Source organism: Primulina tabacum, chromosome 11 (genome assembly GCF_025594145.1).
Source record: "Primulina tabacum isolate GXHZ01 chromosome 11, ASM2559414v2, whole genome shotgun sequence".
Lineage (NCBI taxonomy): Eukaryota > Viridiplantae > Streptophyta > Magnoliopsida > Lamiales > Gesneriaceae > Primulina > Primulina tabacum.
In genome coordinates, this window is record NC_134560.1 from 10,052,734 (window position 1) to 10,072,952 (window position 20,219).

The 20,219-nt window shown below is 35.7% G+C and overlaps 2 protein-coding genes across 6 annotated transcripts; one reads left to right on the forward strand and one right to left on the reverse strand.

The window, feature by feature from the left end:
• The first annotated feature begins 252 nt into the window (after positions 1-252).
• LOC142519004 (uncharacterized) lies at positions 253-8,142 on the forward strand. 2 transcript variants are annotated; one of them, XM_075621880.1, is made up of 6 exons: positions 253-832; positions 931-1,675; positions 2,781-3,912; positions 5,180-6,575; positions 6,670-6,750; positions 7,445-8,142. In XM_075621880.1, exons 2-6 carry the CDS (start codon positions 949-951, stop codon positions 8,036-8,038), a joined length of 3,930 nt encoding a protein of 1,309 aa, XP_075477995.1. In that variant the 5' UTR covers positions 253-832; positions 931-948; the 3' UTR covers positions 8,039-8,142. The 2 variants fall into 2 exon arrangements, with proteins under 2 accessions (XP_075477995.1, XP_075477994.1); XM_075621879.1 differs by having other exon boundaries at positions 254-635; positions 775-1,675.
• Positions 8,143-15,700: 7,558 nt separating this feature from the next.
• LOC142519392 (uncharacterized) lies at positions 15,701-17,765 on the reverse strand. 4 transcript variants are annotated; one of them, XM_075622393.1, is made up of 3 exons: positions 17,553-17,765; positions 16,984-17,129; positions 15,701-16,070 (listed from the first exon to the last, which is right to left on the reverse strand). In XM_075622393.1, the coding sequence occupies exons 1-3, from the start codon at positions 17,623-17,625 to the stop codon at positions 15,822-15,824; spliced, it is 468 nt and encodes a 155-aa protein (XP_075478508.1). In that variant the 5' UTR covers positions 17,626-17,765; the 3' UTR covers positions 15,701-15,821. The 4 variants fall into 4 exon arrangements, with proteins under 4 accessions (XP_075478508.1, XP_075478511.1, XP_075478507.1 ...); XM_075622396.1 differs by having other exon boundaries at positions 15,701-16,033; positions 17,553-17,764; XM_075622392.1 differs by having other exon boundaries at positions 16,984-17,132; positions 17,553-17,763.
• Positions 17,766-20,219: the final 2,454 nt, after the last annotated feature.

Below are 20,219 nucleotides of genomic sequence, written 5' to 3' on the forward strand. Positions count from 1 at the left end.
GAAATATTAGAATTTGTTGAGATTATTTGCTCATGCTCTCTAAATCAATCTCAAATCCTAACATCAGATCTCCCAACTTCTCCTTGCTATAAAACTTTACCTAGATAAAGTATATAAAATCATTATATATACTAAAAGATGAATATTTACTCTATTGATTTGTTTGTGATAATTAAATCACAAATTATTATATTTTTTTCAGCATTTCAAAATCATCATCAAAGCACAAGCATTGTCCCTCACCCTACTCCCAGGTGTCCGCAGCGGCGTGGCCAGAGCCCTAAGGTCGTAAATAGTCGTACGTTGCAGGGTTATTATGGTCATTCCAGTCTCCTGTTATCCGCGATTCTCCAATACGATTCACGTTTCAATTTACCAAACACCAAGCTTCGCCTCCCATCTCTCCGTCTCGGGAATTTTCCAATTTGTTCTTCGCGCTTACTGTCCTCTTGCACGATTCCTTTTCTCCGTGGGATTGATTTTCAGATTACATACTGGGAAATGCATTTTTCTTGCTAGTGATTGGTGTATTTTCGGATAGATTTCCCCTTTTCTCCGGCTGAATCGTGCGATCTGGGTGGGGGTCAAAGTCTTTTGATTGTCAACAGTTTGATTTTCAGGCGCAGAGAACTCAGGTTCTGATTAGAATTTCAAAGGCTATGTGTTTCTCTGATTAGATTCGACTGTTTGGAAGTTTTGTTTGGCTACCATTCGAATTAAGGTTTCTAGTTTTCTGAATGTGAATTTTTTTTGTCTTTTTTTCTTCTTATGCAGTTGTGTGGCGAATTAACTCTCATCAGTGTATACGCTTGATTTTACTTTGTCGGTAAAGGTAATCTGAAATAAAGTTTTGGGTGGTTTTGTTGTGGCTTGGCGACAGTGAGAGGGAAAGCTAGCGTTTGCGAGTTTGGATTTTGTTTTTGGTGATAGACGAAGGAAGTTACAGTTATGCCCAGGAGTGCGAAGCACAAATCTCATAGACAGAGTAAACACAGTTCGAGGGATTATTCTGATTCTGAAGAGGATGTAAAGATGAAAGACAAAAGCTGTAAAGATGATAACTTGGTTAAGGTTAGCCGGGATTCAGCATATGGTGAGAAGCGCATAGGTTCATCCCAGATTAGAGAAGGGAAGGAAGTTGAAAATATAATCGAGCATGAGAATGGTGGGGCCTCTGAGAACTATTTTTCATCCAAACGGCGGAAAGAGAATTCTGATTTTGGTGTTGGTGGTGACAGGTGGAGTGGGGGTGATAATGAGATAGGGAAAAGTGACAGGGTTATGGTAAATGAAACAACTAAAATGGAAGCCTTTAAAGTGGAACCTAAATCAAACGAATTCAGCAATAAAGGTGACAATTCGAGGAACAAGAGTAAAAAGTATGAGAGTGGAAGTACGGGAGAGAAAAAAGATAGTTTGGGATCTGTAGTTGTGGAGGAAGATGAGGGTAAGAGTAAAACTGAGTCAAAAAGGAAGTCCGAGAGGGATTATTCTGTTCGAAAAGAAGGAAAGGAAAGTAAGGACAAGGATCGCAGTCAGGAGAAGGAGAAGGGTCAGGAGAGGAACCGAGTGGATGAGGCAAAACTATCAGATGTTGATGTTGCCAAGCGGACGGGGTTGCAGCAGGTGGATCTTATTGTAGAGAGACAGTTGAAACGGGTCCGAGAAAACTCTGGTAAGGTAACTTTGTAGTGGCATGAACATGTGTGATTGAAAACTCTGATTGTTGGTGTCCCATTATTGAATTTTATCCCTGTTATGTGCGTAGTTCTCGTGATAACATTAAGTGGGAACATGATTGGAGCTTTAATTTTTCATTCTATACTTTTTCGTCGATTCCTGACATTGTAACTTTAACCACTATGCAATTTAGAAGATATGTTTGGTTATTTGATCTTTGTCTTGAATGAATGGGCTTTTTGAGCTCGTGTGCGTACTTTTGAGTTTCTGGAGCATATATTTGGTGATTTAGTCCAATCCAAGTCCTTACCATAGATGAGCCTAGTGTATTTAGATTTGCTTTGCAGACGAGTAACATTGTTTTCCTTTTTCAAATTATGAGTGAGCTTATAGTCGTGTGATTCTAGCTGACATTGTTCTGTACTCTTCGGGCCCATTAGCTTCTGAAGATCTCGAAAGCCTCCTTTTTTTTAAAAAAAAACTTTCCTTTGGGGTTGGCCAAGTGCTGCAGTGCTGGGTACCTAATATTATAATGATACAGGATGGTCGTGTCAAATTGATGAACTGGAAGCATGAGAAAAATTTATTTGGTTTCCACAAATTGTTGCTCTTCTGTAGTCTTGACATATTCTTGCTCAATTGTTCATTTTTTTCACATTTTAAAATTGCTTTCTCAGGACTTAAATTGGAGATTTCATTGCATTTTGGTCGAAAACATTATAATTTTTGCTTAATGGTAGATCTTTACTCTCGATTGACAGGCATATTTTGTTCTTGTCGCCATTTCTCCTTGTATATATGCACAATTCATGGCAGGAGAGTGTTTTTTCTTATTCTTCCTCATTGTGGCCTGTTGCTTTGGATAAGGTATCTTATAACCTGCCAACTGATTTATATGACTTGTTCTGACTTCTGAGGCTCGAGAAAATCTCTTACAATTCTTTTAGTATATATTTTGGGTTCATCAGTCACAGGGTAATGCAAAAATGATTATTTGAGGGTGGTTGCTCCCTGCTGACAATTGTTTTTGTTGAAGCACTAACCCTGAAAAGGAGTAGGCAACATTGTAATTGTTAATTTCTTTTTCTTTCTTTTTTCAGATTTTCCTGTACGAGACGAGTCACGGAATTCTGAATTTGATAAAGAACTAGAGAAGAGGATACGAAGGAGAAGAGAAGGTTCCAGTGATTGGGGTAAACATCATGATGCCTTTAAAGATGGTGAGGAGAGAGGATTCACATCAAGAACTGACCGTGTCAAGGATCTGAAATATAGAGATGAGAAGCACAAAGTTGAAATTTATGCAGATAAATGTCATGAAGATGACCACAAAGATGATAGGCAAAGGGATGAAAAATACCACAAAGAAACCAGCAAAGATAATAAATATCGGGGCGACAAGCATAGAACAGATGGTGAGAAAGATGGCAGGCGTCGAGAGGATAGATATCGTGAAGATGATGATAAAGAAAATAGAAGTAAAGATGAAAGGCATCGAGAAGATGGAGAGAGAGATACCAAGTGGAGATATAACAAGTATAGGGAGGGCACTGAAAGAGACAGTCGAAATAGGGATGATAGACGCCATGAAGATGGTGAAAGGGAACGCAGACGCAGGGATGATCGATATCGTGAAGATGGTAGCAAAAAGGGTAGACATGGAGATGAAAGATATTATGAAGATGGTGACAAAGATAGACGTGGGAGCAACATTCATAAAGAAGATTCCAATAGAGATATTAGACACAAGGAAGAAAAGCACCGAGAAGATGTTGAAAGAGAGAGTCGGCATAACGATAGTAAGCAGGGAAGTGATTTTGATAGAGGGAAGAGTCTTAGAGAAGCAAAGTACAGGGATGAAAGAGCCACTAGGGATCGTTCTGTTGATAAATCTGACCTTAAGCACTCAATTGATGATGTTTATGCTGCTGATTATCATTCTAGAAAATCAAGTGCATACAATTATAGTCCAACCCATGATGAACGAACTGCTAGGAACAGAGATGATCAGGGCATAAAGAGACCTAATGAAAAAGGGGATTATAATGATATTAAATCCCTAACCACCAATGGTCAAAGATTCGAAGCAGAAAAAGGTGGTTCAAGAGTAGATTCAACCCCTAATAGGGGGCAGTCTGCATCTAGGAATGCTGATGTAGAGATTAATTCCAGCCATAGTAGACGGCGCAGTTCACCGAGCTCAAGTTCTCTAGCTCCAAGGGATCGCTACAGGTATGCAATAATAACATTTTGAAGGATATTTTTGACTAAGTGTGTCTGACATATTTACAAAACTTTGGATGAATAGTAAGCATGAAACGTTTTTTCTTTATACTTTAATAATGTAACATACTAACATCTCTGTTATCTTGAATGGAGTGGGTTATAATGTTTGGTGTGCTCTCTGAACTAGGTAGGATTCTGGCAGTAGAAGATGCTATCTTTGAAATTTTTGAATTGTGTTTTATGGAAAATAGATGGTTTAGTGATCAAGTTGATTCTTTGAGTAAGAACTTGAGGATAATCATAAGTTAATGAATAAAGGAAATTGATTTAAATTGACATGCAAAAGCTGTTTTTCAACCATTTAAATCATTACATTTTAAAAGAAATATTGTCAAAAGCTCAATGGATTTTGAAACCTGTAATTGTATGTGTATGCTGCTCTTTTTTTGGAACTCTCAAGGATTCTTCAAATTTGTTAGCATGTATAAATTATAACGAATGTGTAAAGCAGCAACCTGCAGGCTGGGCACAATTCTTCTAACACAATAATTTGAAAGCCTTTAAAGTATTAACATGAATGGATGGGATATTTTAGAGGATCAGATTCCCCAACTTGTTTTACTTCGTCCATCTAATATATTGGCTTTCTGTGGTTTTCTCTGATGCCTCTATTAGCTGAATCAAATCTCATGATGCTTTGTTTTACATTGTTTCCATCTACGATTATATATTTAGTCTAATATTGGTGTATTTGTTTTGGTTTTTATTTTTATTTTTATTTTTATTGTCATGATGCTTACCTACCACCGATCCTTCTCTATGGTCCTTGTTGCAGTGTCTCTTCTGCTTTCTTATGATTCTGAACTGTATTTTCTAAATAAGGAGGAAAAAGTTTTGGTGTCTTTTTCTGTACTGGGTAGGTTTGTGGTAATGTTAAAACAGTGGTGTTTTTATCCTTCTTAGTGAAGTTTTATGGGTTAGTTAGTGAGGCATTGAATTGGTTCTGTATCGGTAGTATGTTGTTCGGTGGTCTTTGGACCAATGGCTGAAATGCTACTCTTCCCATCCTTGATTCCAACTTGGCATTTGACGTTAATTGCCCATTTTTTAACCCTACCACTTCAGAAATTTCTGGTTTTTTTAGTTCTTATAATTTGAAATTACTTTTATTTTTTTTCTGACGTTGTAGCTTATGCATCTCTTGAAAAAATTATGTCATTATCTATACTGTCTGTTCAAACACATGTTTAGACATCCTTGTTATTTTCCTCAGACTCTCAAAGCAAGATGAGTCCATGTACAGGGAATATGGTTATGAAGAAAGACATCAGCACAATTTAACTTCTACGAGAGATTATAATAGTGCTATTGGAGGATCTGAGAAGACTTCTTTGTCTTGGTCAAAGGAGAAACAAGTTCAAAAAGAAGATGGCCATTTAGGAGGTTTTGGTGAAAGATGTTTGAAATCAGATAGTCGCTCATCACCCACCCAACTTACAGAAAAATCTCCTCCAACCAGTATTGATCGGAGACAATTTAGTAGGTCTGATGTCAGGCGGAGTATTGATGTTGAAGAATCGACTCAGAGGAGTGGTGGCTCCCGAGATGTGAATGAATACTCTGGTAAGGAAGGTAGGGGAAGGCATGAGTCGGTCATGGATATGTTTCCTGGCAATGAACTTTCACAAGCTGATGCTGATGCTGATACTGTGTCTGGGTCTTCTCCTTTTATGAGAAACAGACATCTATCTGGCAGTTCTAAGTCTTTTCCACCTCCTCCCAACTTTCGGACAGGGGTGGAAAGCCCATTGATAGGTTCTGGTGAAGACGACAGTAGATTTAAGTCAAACAGTCGTCATAGAAGGAGTGGTGATCCTAACATGGGAAGAGCGCATGGAAATGCTTGGAGAGGTGTTCCAAGCTGGCCTTCTCCTCTTGTGAATGGCTTCATGCCTTTCCCTCATGCTCCTCCTCCTGTTAATTTTCATTCGATGATGCAGCCGTTTCAAACGCCATTGTTTGGCATCAGACCATCAGTGGACACAAACCATTCTGCTCCTTTCCATATGCGAAATACTGAAATATTTTCTGGCCCTGGACGCCCAATGGTATGGCGCAATCCTGTTGACGACCATTTTCCTCCGTTGCATGCTTGGGATGCACGTAATGCTTCCTTGAGGGATGAATCTCACATTTATGGAAGGCCAGGTTGGGACCATTCTAGAAATCTGCCTGATGGACAAGGATGGGATACAACTGGAGATTTGTGGAAGGGGCCAAATAGAACTGCGAGTTTGGAGATATCTTCCGAGCAAGAGAATAATTTTACACAGAATGCAGATGAAGTATCAGCTTCTCAGTCCATTCGGCCGGTGTGGAATGAACAAACTTTTCCTGGCCAACAGGCAGAGAGCAATGATGTCAATCAATCGAACTATGGCTCTGAAAATAATTCTGTTAAGACTCCCCAAATCATTCCAGAGGACTCTGGTGATGCTGCTAATATATCAAAGAAGGATGATGTGCTGCTTTGCCATGTTTACCTTTCAAAGCTTGACATTTCTGCGGATCTTACTGAACCTGATTTATTGAATCAGTGCTCAGGATTCTGTAATATGGACCAGATCATTGTTTCTGATATAGATGATTCTAAAATATTGTTCATCGAGGTAAAATTGTATATAAAATGATGAACGCCATCTTAGTGTTCTGCTCGGATTTTTTAATTTAAAATTTGATATATTTTCCTTTTTTGTATGACAGGAAGCTGGAGAAGCTAGAGTGGAATCTCACCAAATTTTGAGATATTTCCTGCCTACGCTGAAGGATGATTCTGTTTTCATGGTATAGTTTGGTGCATTTGTTATTGATGTAAATGCACACAGAAAATCTTATCCACAGAAGATCATAATATAATAATGCTCATGTAAATTATTCATTTCACACATGCATTGATGACCCCTACTAGTGCAGAAAGGTGGACTGTCTTATGCAAGTTTATCACTGTAATAAAACAATAAGTTTGGTGCCCAATTTGTGTGCATATTTATCACGTAATAAATGCATGTAATTATGTTTTTCTATAAATCACGGCTAGTGCTTTCGGCCTCATCTGCTAGGAGGTGTCCACAGAAGGAAAGACAAATAGCTGAGCATCATTAGTTTCGTTGGATTGGTTTTGGTCTGCATAAATAATATAGTCACATTCTTTTACTGACAAGCTGAGGGCAAAAGTAATTGTTTGTGGTACTCTCTTGGGAATATTTGCTCTCATATTGATTCTGTTGGGCAAAAGCAACTGTTTGTGGTACTCTCGTGGGAATATTTGTTTGCATATTTATTCTGTTGGTTGCCTTTGCTTGATCCATATAATTTTTAAACTTTGCCAATATTTAAGACACACTAATTCATTGTTTTTTTTCTAAAAGATATATTTCCTTGTTCTGGCAATTTGGTTTGATACAAAGTGGAGCACATTTGATGTCGTTATTTTTTTGTATCACTTGTTATCTTACTGATTTTGACCCTCGTGTTCTAGAGAGCAATGTCTCTGTATGAAAGGCAGAAGGATAGCTTTGATAAAGTTGTGGCTGGGGAGAAATTCTCAATTCCTGAGTCCCATCAAGAGGGTCCGGACGCAGAAGACAATACAGCCGAGAAGCAATCTTCTGTTGGTGACATTCTAAGTGCCGAGGATGGCCCTGCCCTTGTTAACACTGATGTATATGTTAATCGTATGAATACTTTGCTAAAAGTAGAAGGTTGCACTGAAGCCACCCATGAGAAGCCCATTCTACCAGTTGCTGTCGCAATGATAAAATCCGAAGAGCCAGTTTCCACCTTAGAGATCAACATGCAGGTTGATCTGGCATCCAACCTTGTTCAGCAGGACCATATTGTTGAAGAGAAGCATCTGCCTGTGGGAAGCGACAATGGATTCGATACTAGTTTACCTGCAAACATGAAAAATGACGGTAACATTGAAGAACTGAATTTGGATGGTACTGAATGTGTTACTTTACTTAATTCTGATTTCTTTTCAGAGGTATCTGAGGGAATGATGCCAGAGTCTTTGGTGTCTGGGTCAGTAAATTTAAGTCGGATACATCATTCTCCAGAAAGTACACATTGAGACGATTTATATTCTTATGTTTTTGAACTGCGTATCCTATTTTCTTACCGTATCATCTCTTCTCTTGTTGTTTATTTACTTCAATAAATATTACTTTCATGTTCTGTACTATTGTTTTGTCAAACTTTCTCTGGTTATAAGGGAAACCAAGTTCCCTCGGTTTCAGTCTCTTACTTGGACTGAAATCCGAGACAGCTGAATGTCACCATCTCCCATCTCCTTCAGAATGTTGATCGTTGAAGTTCTTGTTGATATCAGGTACGTTCTTCAAAAATCATTTCATAAGTTGGTCTATTTTTCCTTCTGTATTGGGGGACTTGGGTCGGCTGGATTCGAGGACAGGGACAAGCTGTATATTACTACATATCTTAACGTTAAAATTCAATAAAGATCTTGCATTAATCCGCCGTTTTAAAGAACCAACTCATCAAATTGTGGGGAAAAATTCATCAAGAATATGTAGAAAAAATACTTCAAAACATGGTACAATCAGCATATGTTCATCTGATATAATGTTCATGTTTAGTTGTAGATATCAAATCAAGAAATTTCAAATTCATTATTTGATTTTTATATTTCGGATGTCATAGAATTTTATAATTTTTAATCTTTTTATTCATATTTAGATTATTTTTGTTTTATTTAGTATTATTAAGTCGTTATTCAAATGACAACTTTAGTTTCTTCCCAAGTACTTAAATTGGCAAGTGAAAAATATTGTGAGTGCCGAGTGGTAGATTGGTTAATTAGGTATCTTGTGAGACGGTCTCACAAATCTTTATATGTGAGACGGGTCAATCTTGTCGATATTCACAATAAAAAATAATACACTTAGCATAAACAATAATATTTTTTCATGGATGACCCAAATAAGAGATTTATTTCACAAAATACGATCCGTGAGATCGTCTCACACAAGTTTTCGCCTTGGTTAATTAGCTATTGCCATAAATAAGTACGGTTAACATCATTCATTAATCGGTTATCTTACTTTACGACCTCATACACAAATATTTGGCGCTTATTGTTTCCAAAATTCGAAATCCCAATCCTTTGGTTTATTTCCATGAATCCGGTTTCTCGTGCTCAAAATAAAATGATTTTATCACTTCGTTTTTAATAATTTTCTAAGAAATATGTTTTTACCAAATTTTATATTCATGTTATTGCTTAACTAAATACATAACATCCCAAAAATTTAGCTGTTATGCTCCTAATCGTCGTTTTCACAAATAAAATAAATTTATGTATTGCTGACAATTTTTATTTATAATAATCAATCAATGCAATTCTCAAACATGTAATTAATTATTATTAATAACATCCACTTGCTCTTATTATTACATATATGTGTGTATATATATATATATATATTTTATGGCCGTAATGGTGTTACAAAACTGTGTTAAAACTGTTGAAAAATATATTTAAAATGTGAGTATTGAATATTTGAATGTTGAATATTTGAATGTTGAAAATAAGAGTTGTAAATATTGAAAATTAGTGTGATGATGTAGGTAATGATGTATTTTATTTTTGGATTATTTGTAAAGATTTCCTATAAATAGATCTCTCATTTGTGAAGAAAATCACAATTGAGTAGAGAGAAAAATATTATAAAGTGTGTAGTTTGGTAAATTTTGAGAGTTTGAGATTTTTACTTTTTACCATAAATTTTTACTTTTTCACAACACGTTATCAGCACGAAGCTCTAAAAGTCCTCCATATTTTTCCAAGCTCCAAACAGAAGAAAAAAGTAACAAATGTAATAATATTTATTTTACTGTTATTTATTTATTGTGTATATATTTAATATATAATATAATGTTATTATTAGAAATAATAAAAATAAATTTTTCAAAAACTTGTTATAAATCCTGGGAGGATGTTAAGACGACATCCCACACTCCCGGTAAGGGATACGACAAGTATAAAAGCTTATAAGATTTTTAAACAAAATAACTTACGACACCTCATTATAATAATGTGATATGATATACATAATTATTTAAACATGATTAATATTATATTCACCATATTATTACCATAAAATTATACAAATACATACATTTATTTTTTGTACACCAACGGTCATAAACGGTAACAAAACGGCTAGTTTTTGCCCTATAAATATCATCTCACAAACACATTCAATCACTCCAACTTTCTCTTCTTCTCTAAAAATTATTCTTCATCAAATTTTTCGAAGAAAAAAGAAGATGACTTTCTCAAAGTTATTTTTAATTATTTTGGTTATCATACTCACGAGTCTTTTATTTATCGGAGAATATCCTCCTCGTGTGTTTTCTTTATTTTTACAAATACTTGTACTTGTTGTTTATCCATTACTTTGTATTGCAATATTCATTAACTAATAAAATGCATCGTAATTTTTTTTAGTACCACCATGTCAAACTTGGCAAAACTCGAATTCATTGCTCTTGATATCACGGAAAAAAAATTATATGTCATGGACTCTCGATGTATAAATGCATCTTGAGTCATTGGGTCTAAATGAGACCATAAAAAAAAATGGCATATCGACATCCCAAGAAAAGGCAAAAGCCATGATATTTTTGCGTTGGCATCCCATGGCTTTGTGGAAGGGATTAAAAGAAAGATTCGAACAAATGAATTTAGTGAGAAATCATCAGGCACGACCCACTGGTTCAACGGCATTTCCTGAAGTAAATGTCGTAAGCAAAAATGAATTTAAATCTGGAAACCAAAATCAAAGTTATAAACAAGATTTTGGTCGAGGACGAAATCGAGGTCGTGGTCGTGGATGTGGACGTGGAAGTGGTCGTGGTCGTGGTCGTGGACGCGGCCGTGGTTTTGAAAATAATCGAGATAGTTACTTTTATAACTCATCTCAAAAGAACGTCCCAAACCATCCACAGAAAAGGCATCATGAAAATATGAGTGTTAATGAGAATCACTCAAAAAGATATGAAAGTTCTTGTTTCAGATGTGGTACTCCAGGACATTGGTCCCGTATTTGTCGAGCCCCTGAGCATCTTTGTAAACTTTATAAAGAATCATTAAAGGGGAAAGAAAAGGAGACCAACTTCACTGAACAAAGTGAACCTTTGAGTGATTCAACTCATTTTGATGCTGGAGATTTTCTGATTGATTTCTCAGACAATGATCAATTTGCTGGTGGAATAAATATGTAAAATATTTTATGTACCCATATGATAATGTTTTATTGTGTGCTATATTTTTGCATTTTATTGTCAGTAATTTTATTTCATTGCATATATTTTTTGAAGTTGAAATATGGAAAATACTATGAGCAAAGCTGAAGTTTGCATACCCGATAGTGGTACAACGCACACTATCCTCCGAGATAAAAGATATTTCTTGGAACTAAAACCAACAAAAACAAGGGTGAATACAATATCAGGTCCTGTAAACTTGATTAAAGAATGTGGTAAAGCACAATTTTTGTTACCTAATGGTACAAAATTTTTTATCAATGATGCTTTATATTCACCACAATCGAAAAGAAATTTGTTGAGTTTTAATGATATATATTCCCATGGGTATGATACTCAAACAATGAATGAAGGGAATAAGAAATATATGTGTCTTATCACATATAAATCAGGAAAAAAATATGTGATTGAAAAAATACCAATGCTCCATACTGGATTGCATTATACACATATAAGTCCGATTGAATCAAACATGGTAGTTGATAATTCTTCAATATTAACCAATTGACATGATCGATTGGGACATCCTGGTTCAACAATGATGCGAAGAATTATAGAAAATACACATGGTCATCCGCTGAAAGACCAGAAGATCTTTCAGAATAATAAGTTTCAATGTAAAGCATGTTCTCTTGGAAAACTTATTATAAGACCATCACCAGCCAAAATCCAAACTGAATCACCAATGTTTCTTGAACGTATTCAGGGTGATATTTGTGGACCAATCCATCCACCATGTGGACCATTCAGATACTTTATGGTATTGATTGATGCCTCCAGCAGATGGTCACATGTATGTTTATTGTCAAATCGAAATGTTGCATTTGCAAGATTACTTGCTCAAATAATAAAATTGAGGAATCAATTTCCCGATTATACAATCAAGAAAATTAGACTTGATAATGCTGGTGAATTTACTTCCCAGACTTCCAATGATTATTGTATGTCTATGGGAATCATTGTTGAGCATCATGTTGCTCATGTACATACACAGAATGGATTGGCTGAATCATTGATTAAACGTCTGCAAATGATTGCTAGACCAATGATTATGAAAACAAAGCTCCCTATTTCTATATAGGGACATGCAATTTTACACGCTGCTTCATTAATTCGCATCAGACCAAGTGCATATCATAAATACTCCCCATTGCAGCTTGCATTTGGTAAAGAACCAGACATTTCTCATCTGATAATTTTTGGATGTATGGTGTATGTGCCTATTGCACCACCGCAACGAAAGAAAATGGGACCTCAAAGAAAGGTTGGAATTTATATCGGTTATGATAGTCCATCATTCATTCGATATCTTGAACCTCAGACAGGCGACGTGTTCACAGCACGTTTTGCTGATTGTCATTTTAATGAGGAAATCTTCCCAATGTTAGGGGGAGAACAAAAACATACCGAAAAGGAAATTACATGGCATGTATCATCATTGTTACATCTGGATCCAAGAACAAAACAATGTGAAAAAGATGTACAACAAATTGTACATTTGCAAAGAATAGCCAATCAAATACCAGATGCATTTGCTGACACAAAAGGGGTAACTAAATCATATATACATGCTGTAAATGCCCCTGCTCGAATTGAAATTCCAAAGAAACAAATTGAAGATACTCATGATGTCATTAAACGCCTGAAGCGTGGAAGGCCAGTCGGTTCCAAGGATAAAAATCCTCGAAAAAGAAAATTTATAGAGAAACACGATGATCACAAAATAAAGAATGATGTTCCTGAAGAAACACATGATGATCACAAAATAGAGAATGGTGTTCCTGAAGAAACACATGATGATGAAAATATTCTGTCAGAACCACAATCTGACGAGAATCATGAAATCTCTATCAATTACATTAATACTGGAAAAATATGGAACCGAAAAGATATAGAAAAAATTGATGATATATTTTCTTATAATGTGGCAATCGACATCATAAATGATAATGAAGATCATGAACCAAAATCTTTTGGTGAATGTAAAAATCGGCAGGATTGGATAAAATGGAAAGAAGCCATCCAGGTTGAATTGGATTCGCTAAATAAACGTAATGTTTTTGGACCTATAGTCCTTACACCTGAAGGTGTAAAACCTGTTGGATACAAATGAGTTTTTATTCGAAAGCGAAATGAGAAAAATGAAATAGTGAGATATAAAGCTCGACTTGTTGCACAAGGTTTTTCTCAAAGGCCTGGAATTGATTATGAAGAAACGTATTCTCCCGTGAGGGATGCAATTACGTTTTGGTATTTGATTAGCTTGGCGGTATCTGAAAATTTAGAAATGCGTCTTATGGATGTTGTTACAGCTTACTTATATGGATCACTTGATAGTAATATATATATGAAAATCCCTGAAGGATTTAAGATGCCTGAAGCACAAAGTTCAAAACCCAGATAATGTTATTCTGTGAAATTACAAAGATCATTATATGGGTTAAAGCAATCTGGTCGAATGTGGTATAATCGACTAAGTGATCACTTGATGAAAGAGGGATATGTAAATAATTCAATATGCCCTTGTGTTTTCATTAAGAAAACAACATCAGGATGCGTAATTATTGCTGTATATGTTGATGATTTAAACATCATTGGAACGAATAAGGAAATTCAAGAAGTTGTGTCATACTTGAAGGAAGAATTTGAAATGAAGGATCTTGGAAAAACCAAGTATTGTCTGGGTTTACAAATTGAACAAAAAGAATGTGAAATGTTTGTTTACCAGACAAATTATACAGAAAATATCCTTAAACGTTTTAATATGGATAAATCAAATCCTTTAAGTACTCCAATGGTTATTAGATCATTAAACATAGAAAAGGATCCATTCCGACCATGTGAAGAAGATGAAGATATTTTTGGTCCAGAAGTACCATATCTAAGTGCTATCGGTGCCCTTATGTATCTTACAAATTATACAAGGCCTGATATATCTTTTGCCGTAAATTTGTTGGCAAGATTTAGCACATATCCAACAAAGAGACACTGGAACGGAATTAAACATATATTCCGTTATCTACGAGGAGCGACAGACTTGGGATTTTTGAATTCAAAAGATGCTAATCCAAGTATAATTGGTTATGCCGATGCTGGATACTTATCTGATCCACACAAGGCACGTTCCCAAACTGGATATGTTTTTACTCGTGGAGGCACTGCAATTTCTTGGCGTTCACAGAAACAAACGCTTGTAACAATTTCATCAAATCATGCCGAGATTATTGCACTACATGAAGCAAGTCGTGAATGTGTGTGGTTAAAATCAATGACCCAACATATCCAAATCTCATGCGGATTAACATTCGACGAGAAGCCTGTGATACTATATGAAGATAATGCTGCATGTGTTGCTCAAATGAAAGAAGGATACATAAACAGCGACAGAACTAAACATATTCCTCCTAAGTTCTTCGCATTCACCAAGGAGCTTGAGAAGAATAAATGTATTGATGTTCGTCACATTCAATCAAGTGAAAATTCATCAGATCTCTTCACAAAGGCGCTTCCTACGTCAATATTCAGAAAGCATATATATAATATTGGGATGCGCAATCTACGAAATTTGTGAAGAATTGTTCGTGTCAACATGAGGAGAAGTTTACGTGACTGCACTCTTTTTCCCTTGCTATGGTTTTTATCCCACTGGGTTTTTCCTAGTAAGGTTTTTAACGAGGCAGTATAAAAACACGTAATGAAGACAATCATTATGATCATCATCACAAGGGGGAGTGTTGAAAAATATATTTAAAATGTGAGTATTGAATATTTGAATGTTGAAAATAAGAGTTGTAAATATTGAAAATTAGTGTGTGATGATGTAGGTAATGATGTATTTTATTTTTGGATTATTTGTAAAGATTTCCTATAAATAGATCTCTCATTTGTGAAGAAAATCACAATTGAGTAGAGAGAAAAATATTATAAAGTGTGTAGTTTGGTAAATTTTGAGAGTTTGAGATTTTTATTTTTTACCATAAATTTTTACTTTTTCACAACAAAAACATCGATTATGTTTTAGATATAATTTTTTTAAAAAAAATTATAATAAGAGTAAGTGATAATATTCACTTTAGTTTCGTCTCTTAAGTCTTAGCATTCTCTCAAAGCTACTTGGCAAAATACGAGTCAATTATAAATCAGCAATTCTCCATGCTTCTTCACAAATCCCAACTTCTTATCAGCACCTCTGCTGCTTCAATTAAAGCAGGCAAGAATGGAGAAGAAGCCCATCAAAGAGAATAAAACGTAGTACGAATAAAATGCCCTGTTTATATCAAGTAAAGCCCTTTGGTGACGTTCGACGATGATACAGTTAGAGTGGAAAACATTAAATTATATTTAAAAATTTCCTCGCTGAAAAAAAAAAAAAAAACCCCTTTGGTGGCCTGTCTTCGAATTGCACTTTCATGCTTAAACTAAACAGAATAAAATATGCACCAGGTTATAACTTATAAAGAAACTGATTTAAGAACACACTAAGGTAACCATGTCTTCGGAAGAATACAAGTGTATTGCCGCTCAAAGCAATAATACAAGCCATATTAAAGAAACACACTCAAAATTCAGCAGTGTCGATTCATATTTGGAACACAATATTTATGTGGAGAGTCAGTGAGTCCATCTAAGACGCAAGACAATTCAAAATATTTGCTTTCAGTTAATATGGGTGGGAAAAAATGAACTTCATTCAAAGTCAGCGATGACTGTTGAAAATAATCCATGAGTCTCCCTGTATCAGCAATGCTCTGCTCGAGGGTCAGACACAGCCACCCAACTGTCCAAATAGAGAACAACCGATTAACAATTGTGATCTGGAAACTAAAGTCTTAAAAACACATTTTATTTGAGAAAAGATGACCAAAACATGATTTATCAGCTGTCGAGACCAATACAACACTTGCTCGGGAGTCAGGGAAAGTGGTACGTGGGATGATTCTTTTCCTCTGTGATTCTCTCTTTTATCATTTACGATATCTCACAAAAAATACAGGGTGTAAGGCACATTCAAACGCATAGGTACTGTTGAGTCTAGGCACGAGATATTAGGCGATGCTAACACTGATGCAAGTGAGACACTAAAGAATAACAAGTTAAAATTTAAAATTTTGTAACTAATTTCACCGAATATCATCCAGCATATGCATTACAGGCTATTGAATGACATCAGACAAATATTCATCATTATGTAAGCAAAAATGAACAATTATCACCTATTTTTCAACTTGGATCCACCATCGCTACGCTACATTATACATGCACTTTAAAGGCGCTTTGTAGCAAGTCTCGTGCTTTCTCGCCAAGGCACACGCTTTATCGAATGGTTGCACCTTGGTTTATATTTATGTGCAAAGATTGAGTCTATTTGCAAACCTTGTTGGCTTTCAATGATTATTGTATTGACTAGGGCAGAGAGAAACTAAATTCGATCGAAACGCTCTAAAAAGTAATTTAACACGAGCATTCAAGCCATGCTCATATAGGACCTCAAACATATGCAACTCTTCAGAACAGCTTCGATATAACACACAGATTTAAAAGAATGTCAAACAGAACACCAAGCATTAATATATACACTTAAGGAAACAAATAAATAGTGGAATAGAGATGGACAACGAAATTATTTAAGGCCCAGGAAAAAAAATACATAAATAGTAGGTCACAAATAACTAAAGATGAAAAACAAAATCATCAACCTCAATTTTCAAATCAGTCGTTCTTACATACCATGATAATTTCAATCTCCTCTTGAGACACCGGCGTCCTTTTTGGTTGATCAGAAGCCTTTCCTCCCACAGACATGTTGGACGGAGACCTTGAGAAAAATGCCGGCCCAACCGCTTCATTTGTAGCCATCTCTTGATGGTGGGATGCTGCTGTTTAGATAGGATGGATCAAGAATGTTTGAAAAAGAGTCGAACAATCAACTGCTTGGCATCAATTAAATATACAAACATAAACTAAACACCAAGACTGTATGCAACACGTAGTTGATGAATCTTGTCATGTATTTCCCAGTCAATTAACAGAAACTATTGGCGACAGCTACACGAGATTTGTTTCCTGCGGAGATAAACGTGGGAGGACGCGATTCACGAAATCAAAATCACAGGCATCTCTGTAATTTCGACTAGAGAATTTAGGGTTTAATATTAATCAAATTAAACATCACACGGGGACAATTACGTCAGGGACGACCACATAAGAACATAGATTAACGATGAGGCAAATATCAATCACATCATAAATATCTTATTCACCAAGAATGAAACAAATTCAGGCGGCAAGAGCATTACCAGAAGCTTTGGGGTGCCGCTGGGGGAACTTAATGCGTGGAATCCTCTTCATCGCCTGCCCTGCGCCGCCCATTTTGTAACCTGTGCGTTATCGAAATTGAAGAATATCGTGAAAAAAGAATGGCTGAAATTTTTTGTGAAATTTGTTGATTTGAAAGATGCTATTTTGTTCTACTCTGACATGGAATATAAATTAACTTTATTGCAAAACTATTTCGATACCAATTTATTTATTAGATTAAATCCGTCCATCCAAATATAATATTACTATTTTTCAAATCAAATTTTTCGATCCAAACATAATATTAATATTTTCATCATGTTTTAGACTTAGATGAACGAATCCAACTTGGAATAAATATTAAATGAATTAGAATTCGAAATAAAATTTTGATCGAATCGAGTTCAAAGCAAAATTTTGTATTTGAACAAAAGTTGAACAAATTTTTATTGATTTTATTGTTTGGGAGAGTTGGGAATCAGTCCCCAAATCAAAAAAAATTTAGCCTCGACTCCCTGGAGAGAGAAAGAAAAGTTTGAGTTACCAAAATTGCCCATATTCTTTATAAATTTAATTGATCCCCGCGCTCCCCGAAAATGGTATCAGAGCTTTAGGTTGATTTATTTCAAACACAGTATTTATTATTATAAAGAAACGGAATGTTTGAGGAGGAGAATTTCAAAAAATTATGAATCCGAACTTAGGTTCGAGAAAAATATTTTACAAGGTTTATTCCAATATTTTGGAATATACACAAGAGCATCTAACTATTGTTAGATATCAAGAACAGAAAGGGAAGCATCAGTACCCTCAGGTAAATTCTCAGGTAAATTCTCAGGTAAACTTATGATTCAAGCAAATAAGTTTCTGGAAATAGTACCAGATTCCTCTAAACTCTCTTTAGATCATAGAGAAATCCAGAAAACAGCACAAAATTATGGCAACATGTTATATTTTGTACCCCAACGAGTTGAAGAAATCCTTAAAAACCAGGAAGAAATTCTTGGATGTTAAAGGATATTCAAACACGAATTCAAAAACTAGAACAACAATCAGGTTCTAGTAAAGAACTTCAGGAGGATGGTTACCACCATCATTTGACACCAAACCTTTGTTACATCAACAAAGGAAAGCCAGAGTGGTGTCAAAACCATTGACCGAAGAAGAAAAAATGATCAATCTAATTAAATCTGTCTCAGAAAAGAAATTAATCTGATGACAACTTTAGAAAGGATTGGTCTGGAAGATCTACAAGAGCTGGCGGAATCTTTCGCAAATCTTAAAGTTGTAGATCTAAATATGAATACAGTAGGAGGAGAAATATCTGCTATAACCTGGTCATCGACTCAGGAACCACCAAGGGAAAGTATGGGATCTCAGAATGTTAATATGAGAGAATCCCAATCCGATTTCCATACTGGTGGAGGATCACACCCAGCGGGTACAAGGACAAGGAGAAATCAAATTCTCTTGCACCAAACACCTTACGGGAAAACTGTTTTAGATCCTATACATCCTTACGGGGTTATGCTTAACCTTGATGTATTAGATTTCAAAAACAGAGAAGATCTCATAGAAGATTGGACATCGGCTATGAGAATCGCAGCAGGAACACTTGATCTCAACAAAGAAGGATTCATTAAACTTTTAGAAATGAGTCTTATGGGATCAGTGAAAATCGCTTGGGACATGACTTCATTAGAAATGAAAGAGTCAGTCCTAGCTGGTGAATCTCTTAGTGAGATCGCTGGAAAAATGGCTACCCTATTTAAAGCACAATTTATAGGGGTAGACTATTTTAACAGTCAAAATACAGAGAAGATGAAGAAATATACTCAAGCTCTGTATAGTCTTGAATTACACGATATATGTTTGGTGGATGAATACATCAAACAGTTATTCACTAAATATAGATGGAATTCAAGAGTCGAAGAAGATATAGCTATGCAACTTTTCTTCGCAAAAATGCCAAGTCTCTGGAGAGAAATGCTCATAAGGGAATATGTACCTGAAAATCCAGATACGTTGGCAAGAAGAGCCTTTTTCCTCAAAGAAAATTTGGCAGAATGGTGTCACATGGCAGTATTACAAAAGCATTACAAACGCTTAAGGGGTATCAACAAAAGAACTTCTTTGTGTTGTAAAGAAAATGATCTTCCAACAATTATTGGAAGCAAACCACAGAAACATAAGAGGAAAAGTTTTAGGACTCATCCTTATGCTCGAAGTGGAAAAAGTTCTTGGAAACCAAGAACGGTTTGGTCTAGACAGAAAGCCAGATCTTACAAATCTGGAAAAAGAAGTGGACCAACAAGAAGTAGGATATCATCCCAAGCATCGAGTACATCTCGGAGCACAGGAAGAACACCTACGAAGAAAACTTTCAGAAGAGCACATACTAGAGCTAATGAAAGTTTCAAGGATTGTAATTGCTGGACATGTGGAACAAGAGGTCATATCCCGACCAACTGTCCAGAAAATGAAAAAAGAGGTATTAAACGCTTCGATCCAACCCCGGACATTGACGAAGTGGTTTATTACCAAGATCTTATTCAGGTATACCGATTTGAGGACATTGCCTCAGATGAAAGTATATATGAAGAAGAAGAGGTCTTAAGTCAGGGAGAATCTGATGGAACAGAATCGGAATCTGACTGAGGACGAGG

Coding starts and splice junctions, on each gene's coding strand:
- LOC142519004 (XM_075621880.1), top strand. CDS start 949: ATGCCCAGGAGTGCGAAGCACAAATCTCATAGACAGAGTAAACACAGT. Junction 1,676..2,780: donor ACGGGTCCGAGAAAACTCTG/GTAAGGTAACTT, acceptor TTCTTTTTTCAG/ATTTTCCTGTACGAGACGAG. Junction 6,751..7,444: donor AGGATGATTCTGTTTTCATG/GTATAGTTTGGT, acceptor CTCGTGTTCTAG/AGAGCAATGTCTCTGTATGA.
- LOC142519392 (XM_075622392.1), bottom strand. CDS start 17,625: ATGGGCGGCGCAGGGCAGGCGATGAAGAGGATTCCACGCATTAAGTTC. Junction 17,133..17,552: donor GCGGCACCCCAAAGCTTCTG/GTAATGCTCTTG, acceptor CTATCTAAACAG/CAGCATCCCACCATCAAGAG. Junction 16,071..16,983: donor AGGAGATTGAAATTATCATG/GTATGTAAGAAC, acceptor TTTAGTTTCCAG/ATCACAATTGTTAATCGGTT.